General features: G+C 40.0%; 2 protein-coding genes across 2 annotated transcripts; both read right to left on the reverse strand.

Annotated features, from left to right (window-relative positions):
- Positions 1-544: 544 nt before the first annotated feature.
- LOC135942120 (receptor-type tyrosine-protein phosphatase alpha-like) lies at positions 545-9,337 on the reverse strand. The gene is made up of 26 exons (XM_065488068.1): positions 9,244-9,337; positions 9,070-9,186; positions 6,741-6,938; positions 6,411-6,691; positions 6,223-6,353; positions 5,796-5,875; positions 5,184-5,504; positions 5,028-5,129; positions 4,848-4,967; positions 4,551-4,688; positions 4,371-4,489; positions 4,119-4,311; positions 3,786-4,061; positions 3,435-3,733; positions 3,216-3,380; positions 3,028-3,162; positions 2,828-2,968; positions 2,645-2,769; positions 2,454-2,589; positions 2,297-2,398; positions 2,113-2,239; positions 1,846-2,054; positions 1,680-1,793; positions 1,480-1,628; positions 1,294-1,429; positions 545-1,233 (listed from the first exon to the last, which is right to left on the reverse strand). The coding sequence occupies exons 1-26, from the start codon at positions 9,290-9,292 to the stop codon at positions 1,159-1,161; spliced, it is 4,038 nt and encodes a 1,345-aa protein (XP_065344140.1). The 5' UTR covers positions 9,293-9,337; the 3' UTR covers positions 545-1,158.
- Positions 9,338-17,208: 7,871 nt separating this feature from the next.
- On the reverse strand, positions 17,209-24,890 carry LOC135942121 (receptor-type tyrosine-protein phosphatase alpha-like). Its single transcript, XM_065488069.1, has 24 exons — positions 24,475-24,890; positions 24,148-24,425; positions 23,958-24,091; positions 23,519-23,598; positions 23,019-23,339; positions 22,863-22,964; positions 22,683-22,802; positions 22,361-22,501; positions 22,186-22,304; positions 21,932-22,130; positions 21,608-21,877; positions 21,254-21,555; positions 21,029-21,193; positions 20,841-20,975; positions 20,641-20,781; positions 20,460-20,584; positions 20,273-20,408; positions 20,117-20,218; positions 19,921-20,050; positions 19,648-19,856; positions 19,481-19,594; positions 19,281-19,429; positions 19,088-19,223; positions 17,209-17,734 (listed from the first exon to the last, which is right to left on the reverse strand). The coding sequence occupies exons 1-24, from the start codon at positions 24,497-24,499 to the stop codon at positions 17,660-17,662; spliced, it is 3,708 nt and encodes a 1,235-aa protein (XP_065344141.1). The 5' UTR covers positions 24,500-24,890; the 3' UTR covers positions 17,209-17,659.
- Positions 24,891-25,310: the final 420 nt, after the last annotated feature.

Raw genomic sequence — 25,310 nt, forward strand, 5'->3', positions numbered from 1 at the left:
TAACAATGAGGCACGTTATCACGTTGTCCCTGCTGCTCTGCCCAGCTGTTTTTTAAATTTTTGAATCGGGGAGTCTACGAATCACAATTTCATACTTTTCAAATCTCGTTTCTATGCAATGCTTCAAGACAATCGCCAAATCTGTACATCAAGATCAATTTTATTCCTCAAGATGTCTTTCCTTTTTAATAGTTTCCTATTTATTTAGATGTCCTTTGCAGGAGAGAGGTGATAGTGATTATAGCGGCTGAGGCTCGCGCCAGGAAGTGCCAATCTGCAGGCATGACTCATTGCTCGCGGCAGCTGCTTCGAATGACAGACAAATTTTATCATCATGACAATTTCATTCATTCTGGTTAAATCGACAGCGGAAATGAGGCGAACGAGATAATAGCAGTTATGTCGACAGTTCTTTGCTGCATTTATATTTAATTCATTCAGGATAATAATGATAACGAGATAATTTCTCACAATCAGGTCGATTAGGTTGATTTGTAATGTATAGTCGGACGGTTGCTTCAAAAGTATTTTTATTTTAAATAAAGTCTGAGCACAGTCACGCATTTTTCTTCCTGGTTTGCGTGCACCCTAGCTATCAAAGCAGCGGCTTTACGGTCATTATATTGAACTCGGCAACAGAGTGTTGATTCATACAGACTCACTTGTTCACTACAAGTGCTAGACGGATATGCAACCTGCTTCTAAGTAACCCAGAGCGGAACAGTTTCCTTCCCAGTGAAAGTGTGAGATTATTATAGAATGGCCGCAACCCAACGAGTTTTTTCTTGATTAGGTTGGTGCACGCTAATTTCTATTATTTTTTATTTATTCGGTTGAATGAAATTCCATTTTCAATGAGGTATTGCTTTAATAACTTAATTATCTTATTAATAAACATATTATTGACATTTTTCACACCATATCTTCTCTTCTATTTAATAATAACTATTGCCTTACTGTGATTAATACACGATTATTTTCATATCATTAATTATTATATGATTAAATAATAGAACTGATAAAAAGGCATCTAGTGATTTGCTACTGCATAATATTAATTGTAGCAATTTCTCTATAGATATTGGGTTAAGACTTAAAAATATCACTTGTTTTATTGATTTATCTTCGAATGCGAACGGTTTTAAATTATCATCTTCTTCATTTGAAGTTACCGTAGGTGTCAAACGAGTTCAAATATTGCTTGGCGGCTTCGTACACGAGCCCAAACTGGATCTGCATAAGGATAAAAAGAAATTAAAATTCCAATATTTAAATAAAAAATAATAACCGCACTTCTGAGGAAACAAAGGAAGGTCTCGACTTTCTCAGGGTTCGCACTGCAAGCCCAACATCAACCTTCTGCTCCAGCTTAATTTTCTCGATGACGAAGCCCATGGCGAGGAAAAGCCCGCTGGCAGTCACCCCGTCACTAAAAAGCATCAATCATATTTAATTAATTTTTATTAATTTTTCTCTTACTGGCAGACAATGGTGATGCTATCTTTCTCATGGGCCGTTTTCAAAGTGCCCCAAAGGTCGATGAAGGGTTGCAAGATTGGCGGAGCAGCTTGTTGCGGCATCCAGCCAAATGAGGCGCACATGACGCGCACTTTTTTGCATTTTCCTTTCTAAAATACCAATTATGAATTGAGTGATAGCGTTAAAAAGATAATTCGTACGGAATGAAGCTCGATGTCCAAGGTTCTAATGTTATTATCATCTTCAGCATCAGCCAAGGTAACTTGTATAGCACCGAAAGCGAATCTGCGTTGCTTGGTTGGAAGAAAATCGCCCTGAAAAAAATCAATGAAAACCGGTACGAGAGTTTGATATTTTAAGAAATACGTCTGAAATGTGCGGCTCGGTGAGCACAACGATTTGCTTCACGTTGAACTGATCGATCAATCTCCAAAAATCCGCAACAGTGTTTTTCATCGGCACTTGAGTGGCGATAAATTGCTTCGCTCTGTTGTATCCGTCGACGATAACGGCGTTGATAAAACTCATGGTCACGACATTCTCGTAAGGGAAAAGTTTTACGATCGCGTTAGACGCTGAGTAAGAGAAATAAATTAACGAATAACTATAGAGTTTCTGATGATTGTATCTCACAGGCTATGAAATCCGGATATCTGCATTTGTCCGTTTCGTTTCTGGCAGGTGTTTCCAATCTTTGAAAATCCTTTTCGCAAATCATCTCAACTTTTGCGAAGCTCTCCTTGAGCTTTTCACTGTTCGACTGTATAAAAGGGGAATTTGGTTTTTTTATGCTTTGTTCAAGACGTCAAGAACGTACCATTAACTTGCAATATTCCTCATAAAAATTAGCACAGCTAATTTCAAACTTGGGATTCGCAATGATCTCCAAGAGCACCAAATGGACGAACTCGAATTGTGCCTGTTTTAGATCTTTAGTCCAATTTTTTTTACTTAGATATTATTTGTCAAGTTACCAAATTATCAACCAAATTGACTCGTTGAGACCTCATTTGACCGAATATGCTCAATACATCAATACGATTGTGCGAACGAAACATTCGAAGGCAAGCATCAATTAAAATAATTGTGCCAGTTCTCCCAACTCCAGCACTGAAAATTACCACAAAGTAAGCCAAAAATGATAAAAGTTATGGTATGCAGAGACCTGCAGTGGATTAATATCGGATTTTTGTTCTTGTGTTGGATAATTTTATCGATGAAAAGAGCCATCGACTGCGGATAAAGAGGCACTCCATGGTCAGGCCAGCTCGTGTAGTGCAATTGTTGGACCTATAGAGGTATTTTTATTATATTTTATTTTTAATTTTTTTTATTATGTCATTATTACGAGTCGGTTCACATTATCGCTTGAGAATGATAAAGTCCTAGTTACGTAGTCGGCGTTTATTTCCTCGTTGACAGAGCGAACAGCTACGGTGCCGTAATTTTCTTCCCTGTTGATGTCGGGCCAGTATTTTTCACACTTTATCTATTTAAAATAAAAATTATACCTTTTTTGTGTCTTGTCGCTTGAAAGTACAAATTTACCTTGCCATCTTCCACAAGATTTGTCACCATAACAATTAAAGAAATGTTTTCCTGCCAAATCATTCTCCAGAAGTCGTTAACGGTAGATAATTTCGGTCCTTGAGTAGCAATGTAAGCCTTCGGTCGTTCAAATCCCTTGAAAATATTACAAAAGGTGTCTAAAATATTATCCAACCACGGAAAATTACATCCACGTAGTTGGCGTTGATGTAATCAGAGTTTTCGTCACCGGGAAGAAGGTCGAGTACAACCCGAGAACAATCATAGGCGGCCAAGTTACCGTAGCGATTCTTTTTCTTATTTTGAGATTTGGTGCCGCAGTCCCATGACTGGGTTTGACCGCGTGGAAATTTCTAAGTAAGCACATATTTGGCATTACAAAGAAACATTTTATATAAATGAACAACCTCGAACTCTTTCTTGAGGTTGAATGTAAGGGCCTTCTGCAAGTATCTTTCAACGTTAGTTGAGCTTGAATCTATTGGCATTTCTGTATTATCATCGGTGAATTGGTTTGCTCCTGTTTGATTCGGCAGCATCTCGTTACGTAAAATTGCTGAGTTGTTTGAAAATTGCACAGAGGATATTTGGTTTGGAGGCTGAATGTTCTTCCATTTTTTTAAATAGAACCAAACTCCGAGTCCAGTGAGCACGGCTAGAACTGCCAAAACGGTTGCGATTGGGGTGAGCGATGACGAAATGTTTCCTATAAACCATCAATCAGATTAAATTAAACCTTAATTCAATAGATTTTTAACCTAATTTATCTTGAGTTGGGCAGTTGGAGCATGTAAAATTTTCATGCAAAGATGATGATGACATGTTCACAAAATAATAGACGGTAATACTGTGCACTCCGCAATTGCAGTTGTCGACAACTTTCGTAAAATCTCCTTTATTCTCGGTTTGGTTTACTATCACAGTTGCATTGTGGACCACCGTTAAATATATTGGCGTGCACAGAACATCACCATCTGACAAGTGAATTGAAAACGCACTGCTATTGACAGCTCGAACCTTTAAGGCTGTGGAGTCTGTTTTCAAATTTAAATTAGCATCTAAAATAGAAAAAAATACAGAATTTATCTTACCAAGAGGCTTGCACTTAGTAGTAAATGTTGAATTATTTCCAGGTAGAAAATTTTGAGGATGTTGCATCACATCACTTTCAAAAAGGGTAAATCTTATGGTGTACTCTGTTTTTGGATTCAAGTTCGAGATTGAGCACTCGTTTAATTCATTCGGAACATTTATGCTCTTATTATTCCAGTCTGATTGCGAGCTCTAAATAAAACCAATTAATTGTTATTTTTAATAAATTTTCGCGACTGAAAATTACTCACAATTTTATATTGAATCAAAATTTGGCTGATGTTAACTGTTCCATTCAAACTTGCGAGTAAATCCAGAGCAACTGTGTCATATCCATGGCTTTTAACTTTCGGAGTCGCAGTTTGAATTTCTGAAGAAAAAAAAACAAGATGCGCTACACCATCTTAGAATTATTTCGTATATGTAAATACTTTTATGGCACTCAGGGTAGACGTATCCTATGGCGCAACCATTTAGACAGCTTCCGTTTACTGGAGAGAAACTACCGTTCAAACATGTTCGGTTGTTGGTATAAGAACACATTATGCCAAATTTGTCCCCAGTGCATCCTATAGTAGATTTAAAAAATAGATAAAAAACATGGGTGTGCTACATGTCAGCCAGACAAAAATTGAATACTCTCAATCAATTATGTCTGTTTCCTGCAAACTGCTAAAATGCATTTTAACTGATTTTAAATCAAATTAATCAGATTTAAAAAGATTTACGTTCTGTGCAGTCAGTCCCCTTGTATCCAGCAAAGCATGTGCAATTTTCCTTGCTGTAGCACAGTTTGTCTCCAGAACATTTTCCTCCATTTTCTTTGCAATTCCCGAGTTTGTACAAAACTAAACGAATGAAAGTTTGATTAAAGAAAATAAAATGATCTATCAAATAAAAAAACCCACGTTCGTTGAAATGAGTTGTGTTTGGAATTTGGGTTTGCGCTCGTTTCTCCAATGAATAGCAATTATCCACATACTTCATATTTGTTTTAGTAACCAATTCTCCTGCGACGAAACAATATATGAGAAAAATTAAACTCAAGCACACTGGAAACTCACCTTCTTTGCAGAATTTCACCCCTCCAATGACAAGTGATTTATCATAGGCAGTCAGTTTAATTTTCCAGCCTTTTTTCGGTGTGATATCCTTATTTCCAAATCGCACCGTGGTCCATTTAAAATAATTATCCATTGAGCTCACTCTTTCATCAAATTTCTTTGTTCCTTTTGCATCCAAGAGTTCAACGGAGAATATTTTGTTGCCCAAATTAATGCGTTCATTTGTTAAAAACACGGCGTCTACGCAAAACGCGCTGGTCGAATCTTTCTTCAGTTGCACTTCCATTGTACTTGAAGCATTGTTTGGTCGAATGATGAAATCTAAAAATTTTTAAATTTAATGCTCGTGTTCGGAATATCAGGTTCTAACCTCAAATTCACTGTCACTAAGTTATATTTTGTGCGCATTACATGTTGGGGGCATAATATTATTGCTGGGATGTATCTTGTATTGATGTATGACCTCGCAAAACGTCAATAAGGAGATATTCTTAATTGAATCTTTTACAGAACTTACATTTGAAATAATTTGGTCCAGTGATTTTTCATAATTATATTTACAGGACGCAATATCATGGTATTCAAGACTTAGAGAGAAAAATAATTACTCACACTTATGTGTTTTGAAAAGACCTCTGCTACTTCTTGTACTCCTAATTGAAACATAATTATCGTTGTCCCCTAGTTTGGCGCTGCAAGAATTTAAAACTAAAAGTGAAGCTCATAATAGTGTTATGTTCCGTTGAATATGAACCAATTGTTGTTGTATGCATAGACACGGGATTAAAAAAGCAAGCAAAAAAAAACTTAATATATCTTGAAAAATATTAAATAAGCTGTGGTGATCATGGAATAGTATTTAATATTTTTGGGACGATATTTTTACTATCAAATCAATCTGAGTCAAGATCCTAAAATGCTATATTGAACCGCACATAATCAAATTAAGTTAATTTCAAATTTATATCTTTTGGCTCAAGGAATCAACCTTTACAAAGAATTGATAATCATTTAAAAGGAAAAAGAAAATTATTCAAACCTTGCTGTTTGTAAAGAAATCTTAATAATGTGTTCCCCTAAATCAATAGAATAGTTTTCATTTGATTTGTCGAATTGTATTTCTAGTGTGGCATGTGCCCATTTCCGCCCTGCGTGGAGAACATCAGAGCCCTGTACAAATTGTGCATCACCAAACAAACTAGCAATTTGTTTGATGAAAATACCAACCTTTTTTTCAACCAGGCTATTTTTATCACAAGATGCATAAATAACTCCACTTGTATCTACTTTGGAACCATTAATTTTTGGGCAATTACGGAGCACAGACTTATGATCATCTGCCCATCCGTCAATAACAGCATTGAGTCCGCTATTTAAAGTTGAATCGTTCGTGAAAAGGAACTGCGCCGAGTCGTTTGCCAGAATCGAAAAATGCATCTTGAAATTATGGTATTTTGAAATCTTTATTTTTTCCTTGAATGCTTCCATCGTTAAGGTAACCGGCAAGTCTAAAATTGACAGGTTGCAATCCTAATATACCTGGAAACAATTATTTACCATTCCAGCGGTAGTCGGTGACCATTGGATATTGGTCGATCGAGTCCTTTATGTTTGATTCCTTGATCCATTCCTTGATCCATTCCTTGAGGTTCCACTTACCGCAGCCTGTTTCTTGCACCAAGTTGCAATCGTTATCGGCAAGTGGAACACTTTTGCCGTTTAAGTCCACGACAGTTACCGTCACGGTGTCGTTAACTTTTGGTTTTGAAAATAGCATCCTTGATTATTGTCATAATACTTTATTATTTAAAAATTTGGCTGGAATTTTAATTTCATCCTTGAATGAACAAAAATATAGGCTGAATTGTTTTATTTAAAATTATAATTGCACATTAAAATAGGCAGAGTCCAGAGTGCTGTAACACGTGAAAAATTTCACAACTGAAACAAACTCTGTATTGGTTTATCCGCTAAAACTTGCGGATAAATTTGGTTTTTTTAATTATCAGATCTTACACAGTAATTTATCACATCAATTAATTGGAATGTTTTGTTTATACAAATACATAGAGTAATATTAATGAAAGCCATCTAGAATTTTTCAACCGTTCCCCATGGCCAACACGACCCCGTTGACTCTCGCTCTCTTTAATACTATTGGCAGCCGGTGAAAGAAGTGCCGCCGAATCTCTATTTCGAGGCGGAACCATGTGAACTTCCGGAACCTGCAGAGTAACGCGGAACGAACCACCGCGCGGCGTGACCATGCCGCGTGACGCTAAACGGCCGTAATACCCCCCGAGGAGGGTCATTAGGGGAAGGAAAAAAATCAAGTGTGGGTGGTGAGCTGGTGGATCAAAAATCAGACGACCTCACGCGGTGGTCCGAGGAGCCCAATCAGCAATTTTCGTGCCGATCGGACGGCGCGAAGCAATTTCGACCTCGCTTACTCTCGCCGACGTACCCCAAGCTCGATACATGATCGCTCCGGTGGCCCCTACAGCCGCTGCGAGCGGGCATCGCGGGTCGATGAGCGCGTCGAGAAGTCCAGCGGGCTATGTTGACGACACGGTGGTTTTCGTTTCGACTTCCTTCGAGGGCCCCGATGGACCCCAAGGAGACTTTCTTGGAGTGCCCTTGACAAGGCATCGGAATTTACGGGATTGAACGGCTCCGCACCCTCCGCACGGCGAAAATCATTCTTTGCGCATTCATTTTTTTACCGGTGGCGGTGTGCCGAAAAAGTGCCCATTATTTGGTATTCTGGGTAGCATCTGTTTGATCGATTAGTTGCCTATCGTCCTGGTCCCGGTAAAATTACGCAACGTTCAATAAACACCCAAATTTTCATTGTCAAATTGATTGTTGACCTTTTCTTGAAACAAAGAAATTCGCGTTTGGTTGTTGAAAGTTGCGAAATTTTACCGGGACCAGGACGCTATAGTCCATAGCCAAATCTCGGGTGGGGACACCTTCCCTGAGTGAGTGTTTGGGCCAGATCCGTCTCTATACCCCGTGCTATACACCCCCGCCTGTTAGGACTTTTCAGCGGGTTTTGACAGGTATTCTATGACAGGTATTCTATGACAGGTATTGTATGATCTTTCCGGTCATGAAGTCATGCTGCATGCAGATATAAGCGGACACTTTTCTCTTTTTAGGCTATCAGCTTTCATTAAAAAAAGTATTTTTGCTATTTGATTACAATAAGGAAATACAGCGGCTACCTTTTACTAACGATAACTATTACCTACAAAAAGTGGAATACGTCCTGGTAGCTGAAGATTTTCGCCACTTTCAACAACCAAACTTGAACATTATTTCCTTTTTGTAAGAAAAGGGCAACAATTCGACGATTTGGATGTTTGTTGAGCGATTCTCAATTTTACCGCGACCAGGACATTTCTAATTTTAGCAGTCATCCGACGCATCTTTTTAACCGATAAACTTCTTCAAATTTGGAAAAGAATTCCTGGAATATGCTGAGCAGAACCCGAGAAAGCACAAGGCCGAGTCAAAAGGGCGTTCTTTGTTCAAGTTGCCAAATTTATTATTTTTCTCTCCTCTTTTTTGTCAGATCGTCACTGATAAATAAAATATTGAAATCCTCGAAATTACGATTGCACAACACCCTGGACAGGAAATATTTTATGTGTTTTAGCAGTATTTCCAATACTTAAGTTATTTATAGAGTAAGCGTAAAAAGCAATGATAAGAGTGAGGTGTGAAGGCAATATTGGGATACTGCCTGTAAAGTACTGTCCTTTTTCGTCTTTTTCGAGGGAATACTCCCTTCAATGAAGACATGAAAAGTTTTCAAACAGCAAACTGATATGCATTCGTGTGGACTTTGTATATAATTATATGACTTAAAAATTGCACTTACCGCTTTGGTAATTTCTGACGAACGCGATTGGTGTTTCATCCGAGACGCAAGCAGTCACATAACTTTTGTTTCCTCCATCCCGAATAGATAACACGTATCCATCCGTGCTATTGAATTCTGCGGTAAATTTGCAAATTATAGAATATAGGTGAACTATTTGAAGTCACGACCCACCCCTTGCTAACAGCAAAAGAAATAGGGAGACGGCGAACCGCCCCAACATCTTGGGTTTCGCTCAGCCGCGAGAGAAACCTGCACTGCAACAGGCAAAAACACGGAACAAAACTTTTGTCGTGTGGTTGTGACGGTATGAGAGTGATAAGGAGAGCTAGCATTCAAACAGGAAACACCAATCAAGTCTGGATTGAAAATCTGGCAAACTTCAGAGACCTAAATGAAATTCTAACAGGCACCCTCATTTTAAAAATTGAATCATTTTATTTTATGTAGCCTGTAGTGTACCGCGCCCCTTCGCGCGTGTTCTGGGCGCATGCGTGTGACACTGCCTATCTTTTGTTTTGTGCCGTGTGCACCAGTAATGGTCGACTCTCTTTTGCATGAATCGACGCTAATCGCTCGCTTGAATTTCTTTGTAAAACCCACCATTGGGGTAAGTTAATTTATGTGCCTAATTTTGTAATTCAATTAAGTAATTAACAAAGAATCTGTAAACGTGATTAAAGTTAAGTGTCAAAGCAAGATCTCACAGATAAATAATGATTATAGATGTTATTTATTAGATAAAAATTCTTGTCAACCAAAGTGATGTTATTAAGATTAATAATTAAATGCTCAAGTCTGTAATAAGAATTTAATTCTCAAAAAGTGATGTAAACAATAACCACCATAATTAATTGATTGTTGACTGATTTGAATTTGTATTTATTTTTCCAGTTCTAATACGCCACTCATTCGAGCGAAATAAATTCATCCACACACAAGCCACTGCTTTTCTCTGCCTTGCGCGTTCCTTCCCATATGAACACTTCATTGGTGACCCCGCACGTTGAGATAACAGAAGCCAAGATGTCCCAGCCTGACGCCAAAAAGTTGGAATTCAAGGCTCCGGTCTACTCGGCTTCGCACGCAGACAAGTTCTTCAACATTCTGGAGGGCAAATTCGCGCAGTATGGCATTGATGACGAGAAGGATCGCTACCTAACCCTCGCTTCCGCCGTGGCCTATGATGACATCCCACCAGTTGCAGCGCAGATGCTGGAAACAACTCCGGTGGACAAGCCCTATTCAACATTGAAGTCTGCTATCTTGGACAACCTTCGTCCTGCCAACTACCCAGCCCTGAGGGATAAAATGAAGGCTCTCCCCATGGGTAACTTGAAGCCTAGCGAATATTTGACCAAACTGCGCTCCATGGCTGATGAGAAAACCAGGAAAATTTCCATCTTTGAGAGTGACTTGCTGGAGATCTGGCGTGAGGCATTGCCTACAGAGTGGGCCACTCTCCTTGTAGCTGGTGGAGCTAAATCTGCAGACGAAGCTGCTGTAACTGCTGATGCTTTACACGAGTATCGCAACAGGTTGGCGCTCAACAATCCTGCACCTGTTGTTTTTGCTGCCACAGCTACTCAACCAGCTCCAGCCTCAATTCCAACACCCTTGGTTCCTCAAGCAGCTGCCGTGACCGCCAATGTTACCGAGCAGCGGTTCGTACTGCTCGAAGACGCCATTCGAGCCATGCAAGTCTCCATTACGGCGCTGGTCAACTCGGTGGCGACCAACAACAGCAACAACAATTCAGACAACAGAGGCCGCCAAAGGAGTCGCAGTAATTCTGGAAATCGCCGTTCCTTCTCCCGTGGACGTATGAATACGGGTGATCTCTGCTTCTATCATTATCGTTTCGGAGACGACGCTCGTAAATGCCAACAAGGTTGCCGCATGTACCAAGCCTTCATGTCAGCCCAAGGTACCGTGGTCAAGGTCACCAGCTCTGCCAACCACCAACAACCTTTAAACTAGTTCGGCAAGGCGACGTCGCGGCGGTCGTCTGCCCAACTGTTTCGTGCCGCCTTTTCATCTATGACCCACTTTCTGATATGACCTTCCTAGTGGACACAGGAGCTGATCTGTGCATTGTGCCTCGTCAAATGGTCCAAAATTTCAATGAAAAATCTGACTTTAAGCTCACAGCTGCTAACAATGAAGCTATCAAAGCCTATGGATTTGTGAATATTACTCTGTCGCTCAATCTGAGACGCGAATTTAAATGGACCTTTCTTGTCGCTGATGTCAACACCCCCATTATTGGAGCTGATTTTCTGGTCCGTTATCACCTGGCTGTCCACCTGGACGACGCCCAGATTGTTGACAAGCTGACCAATTTGAAAGCACATGGTGTCTTGAGACCGCACAACCTTCCAAGCATTAAAATGGTTGATGTGTCCAACAAATTTTTCCTCCTGCTCCAGCAATACCCTGACCTCATCACACCTGGTCTGCCAAGAAGTCCAGTCAAGCATAAGACAGTGCACCACATCGAGACCACAGATGGACCACCAGTGCACGACAAGTTCCGCCGCCTACCGCCAGACAAGCTCCAAGCGGCCAAGGCAGTTTTTGACCAGATGGAAGCAGAAGGTGTGGCTCAGCGAGGCATCAGTTCCTGGGCATCTCCCCTCCACATGGTGAAGAAACCTGACGGCTCGTGGAGACCCTGCGGAGACTACCGTAAGTTGAACTCCCGAACAAAAGCCGACAGATACCCCATGCGTCACATTCATGATTGCACATCGGCGCTGCACGGCAAAATAATTTTCTCAAAGTTGGACCTTTCCCGTGCATACATGCAAGTTCCGGTGGCGCCTGAAGACATTGCTAAAACTGCGGTCACAACTCCCTTTGGCTTATACGTCTTCCCTTACATGCCTTTCGGTCTGCGAAATGCGCCAGCTACTTTTCAGCGCATGATGGATGCTATTCTTCACAAGCTCGACTTTGTGTTCGCATTTGTGGACGATCTGTTAGTCGCGTCCTCTAGTGCCGAAGAGCATGCTCAACATTTGCGAACCATTTTCGAGCGACTGGAACAGCATGGATTGCAGTTGAATGTCAAGAAATGCTTGCTCGGTGTTCCCTCTCTTGACTATCTTGGCTATAAAATCACAGCTGAGGGACTTTCACCTCTTCCTGAGCGAGTGTCAAGCATGCTAAGGTTTCCGCTGCCAGAGACCACTGACCAACTTGCGCGATTTCTGGGGATGCTGAATTACTATCATCGGTTTCTGCCCCACATTGCAGATATTGTGGCCCCATTGCATGCCTTAATGACCGGTAAAAAGTGCCCCAAGAAGAGCAAAATTCACTGGACTGACACTACCAAGAATGCGTTTGAAGCTGCGAAAAACTGTCTTGCAAATGCCGCAGTACTTGCCCACCCTGCTGAAAATGCTCCGTTAGCCCTGGTAACAGACGCCTCAAGTGTTGCTCTTGGCGCTGTGGTGCAGCAGAAAATTGGTGAAGACTGGCAACCCTTAGCGTTTAACAGCCGCAAGCTCACCACAGCTGAGCAAAAATACGCGCCATATGACCGCGAATTGTTAGCAATTTACAACGGCATTAAAAAGTTTCGCTACTTGCTGGAAGGTCGACAGTTTTGCGTGTACACTGATCACGAACCCATCACGCACGCGTTCGTTAAAAATAGACTAGACTTTTCCCCTCGCCAACTCCGTCACTTGCAGTACATCAGTGAATTTACCACTGACATCAAATATATTGCAGGCAAAGCGAACATTGTTGCTGATGCCTTGTCTAGAGTGGAAGCAGTGACAGCTGTGACCTGGGGACTTCGCGAAATTGCGCTTGCACAACAAATTGACCCTGATTTGGCGGACTACCTGGCACCGCAAAGCAACCTTCAACTCCAGGAGATTACATTTCCCGAAGAGCCTGACCTCAAAATCTGGTGCGAAGTTACGCTGGAGAAGCCTCGACCATTCCTCCCAGCCCAATTTCGCCGACTGGCCTTCGACAAAGTCCACAACCTGTCCCACCCTGGCATCAAGGCGACGGTGCGCAAGGTCTCCACCCTTTTCGTCTGGCCAGGCATGAAAAAGGACTGCGCTGAATGGGCCCGCTGCTGCGTTCCATGTCAACAAGCCAAGGTACACCGCCATACGAAAGCGCCATATCATAGTTTTCCCCTAACAACAGAACGGTTTTCCACCGTCCACATTGACTTGGTGGGCCCCTTACCAAACTCAGAAGGGTTTCAGTATTGCCTAACCATGGTGGACCGCTACACCAGATGGCCGGAGGTGGTGCCACTTGCCTCAATCACAGCAGAAGCTGTCATTAGAGCTTTTAAGGACGCCTGGCTTGCACGCTTTGGAATTCCTAAAACTGTAATTTGTGACCGAGGACGCCAATTTACTTCACGTGATTTTCACAGTTTTGCCAGCAACACCGGCTTCGAGGTCCAACACACTAACGCCTACCATCCGCAGGCAAATGGCATGGTGGAACGTCTCCACAGAACGCTGAAGGCTGCCTTGTCCTGCCATGGTTCATCTTGGACTGTCTCTCTCGCGCCTGTGCTGCTCGGTCTACGTTCGGCGTTGAAGGAGGATTTAGGCGCCTCGGCTGCTCAACTCGTATACGGCGAGGCTGTGCGACTACCAGGCGAATTCTTCTCCACCCCTGGCCCGCTCACACCATCAGAACTTCTCGTACGCCTGCGGAGCAACTTGAAGGAATTTTGTCCTGTGCCTGCCTCTAGCCACGCTAAACCTTCCTTCTTCGTGCACCCAGCTTTGCAAACATCGAGTCACGTTATGCTCCGGGTTGATGCCTACAGGAAGCCGCTGACTCCCCACTACACTGGACCACACAAAGTCTTGGAACGAGGTGAGAAAACCTTCCAAATTGAGATTAAAGGGCGCCGCACCTCTGTATCTATTGATCGCCTGAAGCCGGCGTACGTCGAGTCGAAGAACGTGCCCGACCGACCAGCTGAGCCGGTGACAGTCGATGTGCCTTTACCCCCTGTAGTGCAAGTTGCCCCTCAACCAGCACCCCCCAATCCACCTGCAGCACCCCCAAATTCACCACCAGCACCCCCACCCCCCACAGCAAACCCCACAGTGCGCCAAAACCCTGCTAACTCCAACTCCGAACAGCAAAGTGCATCGGCTCCGGCCGGTACGACTACTCGATCTGGCCGAAGAGTCCATTTTCCATCAAAATTAAGTGATTTTGTGACTTCCAGTCTCCAAATGGGGGGCCCCTGTAGTGTACCGCGCCCCTTCGCGCGTGTTCTGGGCGCATGCGTGTGACACTGCCTATCTTTTGTTTTGTGCCGTGTGCACCAGTAATGGTCGACTCTCTTTTGCATGAATCGACGCTAATCGCTCGCTTGAATTTCTTTGTAAAACCCACCATTGGGGTAAGTTAATTTATGTGCCTAATTTTGTAATTCAATTAAGTAATTAACAAAGAATCTGTAAACGTGATTAAAGTTAAGTGTCAAAGCAAGATCTCACAGATAAATAATGATTATAGATGTTATTTATTAGATAAAAATTCTTGTCAACCAAAGTGATGTTATTAAGATTAATAATTAAATGCTCAAGTCTGTAATAAGAATTTAATTCTCAAAAAGTGATGTAAACAATAACCACCATAATTAATTGATTGTTGACTGATTTGAATTTGTATTTATTTTTCCAGTTCTAATACGCCACTCATTCGAGCGAAATAAATTCATCCACACACAAGCCACTGCTTTTCTCTGCCTTGCGCGTTCCTTCCCATATGAACACTTCAAGCCTATTACATTTACTGAAATCTGAAAGACCCAGTTTAATTATAATAATAGCTTTTATTAAACACATATTGTGTGCTACATACATATTAAAAATACGTTAAACAAATAAATAAAGTTTAATTATGAGCTTCATTAGTCCTTCTTCCGGAATTTGAGAGTATTCCAAATCTCGCAAAACATATATTAGTTTAACACTCATCATTTCATTGTACGGAGGTGTAAACTGCTCCTGTCATCTGCATTGAACATGCTATAAAGTGAATAAATTGAATTGTTTGATGCACTCAACGATTCATATGCCATGTGAATTTCCACCGGATCCTTATCCTATAAAAACCCGCTCGGATTCTCACCTCACTCTGAAAATCCCCTTTCTTGCTCTTGAAATTAATACATTATTTGATTAAATTTATACCCCGCTGAAATGTGAAATATATTTTACTCCCTATAGTTTTGGTCTCCAAAAGGCTGAAGTGAAAAACGCTGCTGGTTTATCCATTGACGTAAATGCGCGTGTTTTTATCTCGATTCGACGGTTGCCATAAGGTTTGATTTGTATTTAGCTTAAGATAATGTTATTTCCTTCTCAGCGTTACCTTATTTGTGTTCAGAATATATCCTAACGATTGAAAAAGTTGCGCTCACCACGCCGTTGAACGATTGAAGGCGATAATCTCGACTCGACGGAAGATGACTTTATCATATTTGAAAAACTCAGGTGTGTAAAAGCCTAGGTACGAGATCGTCGTGGAGAGCTTCTTCTGCATTTGAAAGCATGATGGACACACACAACCAATAGTGATTAGATTCTGCAGAGAATTTTGACAAAATTAAGTTAGTCGCCCGGCCACAAAAGGCATGCTTTCTGCTGATTGTCTCTTGGTTCACATGATGAGTCCGCTGTTTGTGCCGTTGTGCGGCCCCGAGCGCTCGCCATCTGACTTCCGCATGGCGCGCACAATAATATTGTGGGATACTGGGTTCGAGCCAAAAGGAAATGCATCTGGTACCTTTGTAGTAGTCGTAGTATTTAATCCAAAATTAAGACTGTAAATATTTCATAATAAATATTCACAGTAAAATCTCAAAGGAAAGTCATTAAATAAACAATCAATTAACGCATCAATATGCGAGTCGAGAATATAACAAATATTAATTATCACAGTATAATCAATGCTTACCCCGGTATAATCTTCGGGTCTATTAGTTATTACAGTATAAGCGTCAAATAACGCACGACATTATGCTCCCGGCCGGAGAGGTAAATGTGACATGACCGCGTATGCGTGCGTAGGTGAACGGTCAGTGAAGGTGTATTGTGACCGAAATTCTCCCGAATCCGGTCACATGTATTATACAGGGTAAATGAGAAAAGCTTATCATAAAGAACATCGACATCTATAGGTCGAGATTAGTACAAACTTAGTGTGGGGTAATTTCTGTGGGGCGGGGCTTGGAAGAAATACACCTGCATTTTATATAACAAAGAGGCGACGTACCTTTATTTTCGTCGAGAACATCGCGGGCAGTGGAGAATTTTTCAGAGAGAGAGAGAGAGAGAGAGAGAGAGAGAGAGAGAGAGAGAGAGAGAGAGAGAGAGAGAGAGAGAGACGCAGACCGGGGCGGGTGGCCGGCTAGAAGACGTCGTCCATTGACCGTTGTCCGTGTCCAAGGTCCACTGTCGCACCGAGTCCAAAGTCCTCGCAGCACTTTCACTACACCTCACTCTCCAATTGCCCCGGAAAGAATCTCCCGTTATCTTTTCGCACCCCACGACATTACCTCGGTCCTTCTCTCTCTCTCTCCATCAGGTTGTCAACGCCCTAGAGTCACTTTTAAAGACATATAATTGGTTAAAGTCACCCCCCCCCCCCCCCACACACACACCGAACCAAAATCCCTATAGTGTCAGCATATTTTGTTCACCTTACGCAACGTCTGGGTCTAGACTGTTTCTCGTGTATGTGTTACCCGAGACAATGTGTGAACGACAATGTCATCACAAGTGCGATACTTTTCCAAGTAATCGACTTATATGACATCTGCCGAGGATGCTGACTCTTCTTTCGATCGTTGAAACAGACGCTGATTCTTCTTTCAACAATAACTCCCCTCACACTTAGTCAACGCTAAATAAGCGGAAACCGCTACAATATCAACACAATGTTCGTCACATGACTGATCACTGGATGATTATGCAACCTGCTTGTAAAGAACACAAAGCGGCACAGTTTCGTTCCCAGTGCAGGCAATGTGAGATTTTTTGATTGAATGACAGCAATCCAACCAGTTTTATTTTCTTGGGAATTTCTATGATTTTATTTGAATTTATTTGGATAAATAATATATAACATTTTGTATCATTCATTTATTGGTCACCATCGGCGTACGACTTAAATACAATTTTGTTTCTTATATCAGGCAGCTTGAGATGAGTTAAAGGCTTTTTGATACCCTCGCAAGTAAATATGATACATGATATGGTAAGAGAAAAATTACAATATTCAAAAATTTTAATGATATATAACTTCAATGACTTACACCTATTTATTAACAAAATATTGATATTTATATATCATATCATCTGTACTTCTTCCAACGGATAAATATTTTCTTACAGAAAATAGTACGTTCATTTTCAATTCTTCAAAGATTAAATGACTAAACTGTTAAAAAGAAAAATTTGCTAATACATTAAATATAATTGTGCTGGTCAGATAATGGTTTACAACACAGAAAATAATTAGATTAGTTGACCTATATCTTCTGTCTTTGGATAAGATCGGTTTAAAATTATTTTCCTCTTCATTTGAAGTTACCGTAGTTGTCAAATGAGTTCAAATATTGTTTGGCAGCTTCGTACACGAGCCCAAACTGGATCTGTACAAGGGAAAGAAATTAAAATTCAACCATTTACATTGACTTCTGACGATTTTCGCGATAGGATTAAGGGTAATTGTCAATTTTTACCGACTTTATTTGCCCATCCTGAATTTTACATATGTTGTTAGGGGTGTTTCATAGTGTGTAACCTGAAATTTTGAGCAAAAAATTCGGGGGCTCTTTTTGGGAAATCGCGATTTTCGAAAATTGAAAAGTCGAGATAGTAACTCCGAAATATCAAGGTATCTTCGGTCCAGATTGGAATTTTGATGTGGTTTTTTCACCTCCAGGCACAACTTTTTGAGTAGAACATGTTTGCCATTGGTAAAAAATTTGTAGGTCAAAGGTCAAGGTCACAAATTCGCATGTGTCCTACCCCTAAGTCTATATACTTCAACCCCCTCGAAAAAGGTAAAAAAATGTAGCATCTTAGGGGTAGGGGGTAAAAAGCACCCCTAAACCTTTCAGCTGGTCAGGGCAGGTCGAGACGAGTCCAACGGTGGGTAGTTTTTGCAATTCTGATAGTTAGAACCCGAGATTTGAGATTTGCAAAAATGTCAATATTTGAAATTTTTCTATTTTCTTTTCGCGCACCGCTATTACTTGAAAAGTTTGAGACCAAAACAAATTTTAAGCACACCACTGGAAAGCTCGTTTATTATTCTAGGTAACCATATGCATAACATGTGGGGTTACAGATCAAATTCCGACGTAAATGACGAAAACAAAATCGCCGGATGATATTGTCGTCGTGCCGGACGCTCAACACGAATCCTTAAATTCAAAATATCTCGCGATCTATGAAAGTGCCCATCGATTTCTCTTCACCATTCGATTCTACGCATTCAGGGCTACATTTTTTACGTTTTCGTGAAAAAAATCCGAGCTGGCGTATTTTGTGATATTTTTAATTGAACATTTTGCATGCGAATTTGTGACCTTGACCTTTGACCTACAAATTTTTTACCAATGGCAAACATGTTCTACTCAAAAAGTTGTGCCTGGAGGTGAAAAAACCACATCAAAATTCCAATCTGGACCGAAGATACCTTGATATTTCGGAGTTACTATCTCGACTTTTCAATTTTCGAAAATCGCGATTTCCCAAAAAGAGCCCCCGAATTTTTTGCTCAAAATTTCAGGTTACACACTATGAAACACCCCTAACAACATATGTAAAATTCAGGATGGGCAAATAAAGTCGGTAAAATTGACAATTACCCTTAATCCTATCGCGAAAATCGTCTTCTGCTAGCATTGTATGCCATTTCCTGCTGTAATTGTTAAATTTGTTCTTAACTGTAAGACTCTGGCAAGAATAAACAACAATGATAATTGAAAAAGCCGTACTTGTGAGGAAACAAAGGAAGGTCTCGACTTCCTCAGGGTTCGCACTGCAAGCCAAGCATCAACCTTCTGCTCCAACTTAATTTTCTCGATGACGAAGCCCATGGCGAGGAAAAGCCCACTGGCAGTCACCCCGTCACTAAAGATCATGCCTTAATTATCCTATTTAAATATTTTGTATTAATTTTTCTGTCACTGGCAAACAATGGGGATGCAATCTTCCTCATGAGCGATTTTCAAAGTGCCCCAAAGGTCGATGAGATCTTTCAAGTTCGGTGGAGCAGCTTGTTGCGGCATCCAGCCGAACGAGGCGCACACGACGCGCACTTTTTTGCATTTTCCTTTCTAAAATAGCAATTTTAAAATAATTGTCTGCGTGAAAAAGATAATTCGTACAGAAAGAAGCTTGATATCCAAGGTGTTGATGTTGTTGTTATTTTGAGAATCAGCCAAAGTAACCTTTATGTCACCAAAAGCGAATTTGCGTTTCTTTGACGGAAGATATTCAGCCTGTCAAAAAGTAATGAAAACCTGCAGGAGAGTTGCATATTTTTAAGAAATACGTCTGAAGTATGCGGCTCGTTGAGAACAACGATTTGCTTCGCGGTTAACTGGTCGATCATCCTCCAAAAATCCTCGACTGTATTTTTCATTGGCACTTGAGTGACGATAAATTGCTTGGCTCTGTTGTATCCGTCGACGATAACGGCGTTGATAAAGCTCGTGGTCACCACATTCTCGTAGGGGGAAAGTTTAACGATCGCGTTAGACGCTGATTGTGAATAAGAGAAATAGATTAATGAATAACTAGAGAGTTACTGATGATTGTATCTCACAGGCTATGAAATCCGGATATCTGCATTTGTCCGTTTCGTTTCTGGCAGGTGTTTCCAATCTTTGAAAATCCTTTTCGCAAATCATCTCAACTTTTGCGAAGCTCTCCTTGAGCTTTTCACTGTTGTTCGACTGTATAAAAGGGAAATTTGGTTATTTTTTATGCTGAAGCCATTAGCATGCTTGTTCACAACGTACCATTAACTTGCTATATTCCTCATTAAATTTGGCACAGTCAATTTCAAACCTGGGATTCGCAATGATCTCCAAGAGCACCAAATGGACGAACTCGAATTGTGCCTGTTTTAAAATTTTTGTTAAATTTTCTTGCTCATATAATCGCATTCAAGTTACCAAATTGTCGACTAAATTGACTCGTTGAAACCGCATTTTTGTGAAAATACTCATCACATCAATTCGATTGTGCGAACGAAACATTTGAAGGCAAGCATCAATTAAAATAACTGTGCCAGTCTTCCCAACTCCAGCACTGAAAATCACCAGTAAATTAAAAATTAAATTTGTTTTTATATGCAGAAACCTGCTGTGGATCAAAATCGGACTCTTGTTCCTGTGTTGGTTGATTTTATCGATGAAAAGAGCCATCGACTGCGGATAAAGTGGTACTCCATGGTCGGGCCAGCTCGTGTAGTGCAATTGTTTGATCTATAAAGAGAGGAATTTTAATATAGTGGTTTCTATTTTACTTGTGTGACGATTACGAGTCGGGTCGCATTATCGCGCGAAATTGATAAAGTCCGAGTTACGTAGTCAGCGTTTATTTCCTCTTTGACTGAGCGAACTACTACGTTGCCGTATATGTCTTCCCTGTTGACGTCGGGCCAGTACTTTTCACACTTTTTCTATTTGAAATATATATACTACGTATATATGATCGGGTCGCTTCAATATAAAAATCTACCTTGTCACCTACCACCAGATTCGTCACCATAACAATTACAGAAATATTTTCCTGACAAATCATTCTCCAGAAATCGTTAACGGTTGATAATTTTGGTCCTTGAGTAGCGATGTAAGCCTTCGGTCGTTCAAATCCCTGGAAAATATTACAAAAGGTGTCTAAAATATTATCCAACCACGGAAAATTACATCCACGTAGTTGGCGTTGATGTAGTCGGAATTTTCGTCGCCGGGAAGAAGCTCGAGTACAACCCGAGAACAATCATAGGCGGCCAAGTTACCGTAGCGATTCTTTTTCTTATTTTGGGACTTGGTGCCGCAGTCCCATGATTGATTTTGGCCTGGCGTAAATTTCTAAGCAAACACAAAAGCCATATATTTTCCATTAGAACACATTTTATATTAATTAACAACCTCGAACTCTTTCTTGAGGTTGAATGTAAGGGCCTTCTGCAAGTATCTTTCGACATCAGTCGAGCTTGAATCTATTGGCATGCTTGTATTATCACCAGTGAGTTGGTTTGCTCCAGCAGCAGTTGGTGTTGGTAGTATCTTGTTTCTTAAAACTTCAGAGTTGTTTGAAAATTGCACGGTAGATAGGTTTGAATGCTTAATTTTCTCCCTTTTTTTGAGATAAAACCAAACTCCGAGACTATTGAGCACGGCTAGAACCGCCAAAACGCTTGTGAATGGGATGAGCAGTGACGAGTATTTTCCTTATACAATAGATTAGATTAAAATTATACTTAATTCTAATAGATTTGTAACCTAATTTAACTAGAGTTGGACAGTTGGAGCATGTAAAATTCTTTTGCAACGTTAATGACGTGTTCAAAAAAGAGACAGTAATACTGTTCTCTCCGCATTTGCAGTTGTAGACAAATTTCCCAAAATTTCCTCCAACCACGGTTTCGTTTAATATCTCAGTTGAGTTGTGGACCACCGATAAATATTTTGGCGTACATAAGCCAACACGAACGGTCAAGTAAATTAAAAACGTACTGCTGTTCACAGCTAGAACCGTTAAAACTGAAGAATCTATTTTTGCAATTAAAATTTAGTATAAAAGAGTTAAATAAGAATTTATGTTACCAAAAGGCTTGCACTCATTGCCAGTAGTAAAACTCGATTCATTTCCAGGTAAAAAATTTTGAGGGTGTTTCATCGCATCCTTTTCAAAAAGGGTAAATCTTAACGTGTACGCTGTTTTTGGCTTCAAGTTTTGGATTGAGCACTCCTTTAATCCATTTGGAATATTTATACTCATATTATCCCATTCTGATTGCGAGCTCTAAATAAAACCAATTTATTAATTTTATCAATTTTGGAGATTGTAGACTACTCACAATTTTATATTCAATAAAAATTTGGCTGATGTTAACGGTTCCTTTCAAACTTGAGAGTAAATCCAGAGCAACTGTGTCATGTCCAAAACTTTTTACTATTGGTGTCACCGTTTGGATTTCTGAAAAATATTAACAAGTAGAGCAACAAAATCTTTAAATTATTTCATGTATGTACTTCTTCGGCACTCAGGGTAGACGTATCCCTTGGTGCAACCATCCAGACATCTTCCGTTTATTCGAGAGAAATTCTCGTTTAAACATGCTCGATAGTAGGTTTCAGAACAACTTATGCCAAATTTTTTCTCTGCAGTGCATGCTATAGAAGATTGAAATTATGGAATTATTTATATGAAAATAGGAAATAAAATATGAGTTGGCTTTATCAGCCAGATAAAAATTAAATACATCTTATAAAACAACATCATTGTTTCCTGCAAACTACTAAAACCTATTTTACTTGATTTCAAATCAAATTAATCCGATTTAAAAAGATTTACGTTCTGAGCAGTCAGTCCCCGTGTATCCAGCAAAGCATGTGCAATTTTCCTTGCTGTAGCACAGTTTGTCTCCAGAACATTTTCCTCCATTTTCTTTGCAATTCCCGAGTTTGTACAAAACTAAACGAATGAAAGTTTGATTAAAGAAAATAAAATGATCTATCAAATAAAAAAACCCACGTTCGTTGAAATGAGTTGTGTTTGGAATTTGGGTTTGCGCTCGTTTCTCCAATGAATAGCAATTATCCACATACTTCATATTTGTTTTAGTAACCAATTCTCCTGCGACGAAACAATATATGAGAAAAATTAAACTCAAGCACACTGGAAACTCACCTTCTTTGCAGAATTTCACCCCTCCAATGACAAGTGATTTATCATAGGCAGTCAGTTTAATTTTCCAGCCTTTTTTCGGTGCGATATCCCTTTTTCCAAATCGCACCGTGGTCCATTTAAAATAATTATCCATTGAGCTCACTCTTTCATCAAATTTTTTTGATCCTGTTGCATCCAAGAGTTCAACGGAGAATATTTTGTTGCCCAAATTAATGCGTTCATTTGTTAAAAACACGGCGTCTACGCAAAACGAGCTGGTCGAATCTTCCTTCAGTTGCACTTCCATTGAACTTAAAGCTTTGTTTGGTCGAATAATGGAATCTAATTTTTAAAACGTGTTATAACTTTCAAGTCACTGTCATTATGTTATAAGGAAATCTTTTATAAAATAGCTTGCATTTAAATATTTTTTGTTCCAGTGATTATTAAAAATTATATTCAGCACTGCATGCAATTTTGTGCATTTCATGACTTCGAAAGAAAAATAACTATTCACTTACACTTATGAGTTTTGAAAAGGCCTCTTCTATTCCTTGTACTCTTAGTTGAAACATAATATTCGCCGTTTCCTAGTTTGTCCCTGCAGGAATTGAAAACTTAAAAAGAAGTTTAAGAGTGTTAGATTCCGTTTGATATAAACTAAATACCGTCGAATAAAAAGCAACACGATTTGACTAATAAGAAAAATATAGAATAAAAGTTAATGTAAAAAATTACCACGGAAAATCATTTTCAGGGGGATAATTACAATCAAAACCTATTTTTATTTGAGATCCTTCTGCGGTATTCAACCACACATAACATAATCGAATTAAATTTATCACCCTTAACTCATTATTAAAGCGAGAATACACCTTAAATCTATAAAGATTCGATAAATCATTAAAATTAAAATTAAAAAATTAAAAGTAAAAGTAAAATATTAAAAATCATTCAAACCTTGCATATTTCGAAGAAACTTTGATATTAACGTGGTCCCTTACATCAAACAAATCGGTTTCAATATGTTTGTCGAGTTTTATTTCTAGTGTTGCATGTGCCCATTTCCTCCCTGCGCGGAGAACATCAAAGCCCTGTACAGATTGTGCATCGCCATCAAATTGGTAATTTTTTTTATGAAAATACCAACCGTTTTCACCAGGCTATTTTCCCCACATGATGGATAATACACTTTACTGGTGTCCGAAAAAGTACCATCAATTTTGGTGCAATATCTGAGCACAGACGTATGCTGTTTTCCCCATCCGTCAATTACAGCGTTGAGTCCGCTATTTAAAGTTGAATCGTTCGTGACAAGGAACTGCGCCGAGTCGTGTGCCAAAATTGAAAAATGCATCTTGAAATTATGGTTTTTTGAAATATTTATATTTTCCTTGAATGCTTCCATTGTTAAGGTAACCGGCAAGTCTAAAATTGACAGGTTGCAATCCTAATATACCTGAAATCAATTATTTACCATTCCAGCGGTAGTCGATGACCATTGGATATTGGTCGATCGAGTCCTTTATGTTTGATTCCTTGATCCATTCCTTGAGGTTCCACTTACCGCAGCCTCCTTCTAGCACCAAGTTGCAATCGTGATCGGCAAGTGGAATACTTTTGCCGCTTAAATCCACGACAGTAACGGTTGAAATATCTGTTGCTATTCAAAAATTGCATATTGTTTATTAGGGGATCATACTCAATTATACTTCTAGAAAAATAGCTAGAATTTCCATTTCATTCTAGAGGGAACATGAATATAGGTTGAGAAAAAATAAAACTTGGCTTCATCCTAGTTGTTTCAAATTTCGTCGTTTTTAATTTCCGACCAGTTTCGACATCATCAAGTATTAAAATCATATATACATACAACAATATCATAATGTCACATCTAAAATACACAATTCCGACACACTCAGGAATAGAGGTTGGTGATATTTGTAAAGAAGTGTTTATAATTTTTTTTGTGTCGGAATTTTATAATTTAAGATGTGACATGTGACATTATGACATTGTTGTATGTATATATGATTTTAATTTTTTTATCCCTGTCCTCGGAGCGGGAAGGGCGCTTACTGCACTAGCACGAATGCTGAAACCCGGGTCCCAATAACACCGCGAACGGATATTATTAGCGCACCAGGCCGCACAGGGACCCAGCCCACTCAAGGGCCACTTGCCTCCGCACCGAGGACTGCATTGAAACGCTAGACATTCGTCCCGTGAAGCCAAATCACGCATGCTGGAAAGGTGCAAAGCAGCAAGTAGCGAGTCTAAGCAGTCTGTTGAGCAATTTGAGCATTTCGAGTC

This window comes from Cloeon dipterum, chromosome 4, assembly GCF_949628265.1.
Source record: "Cloeon dipterum chromosome 4, ieCloDipt1.1, whole genome shotgun sequence".
NCBI classification, from domain to species: Eukaryota; Metazoa; Arthropoda; class Insecta; order Ephemeroptera; family Baetidae; genus Cloeon; species Cloeon dipterum.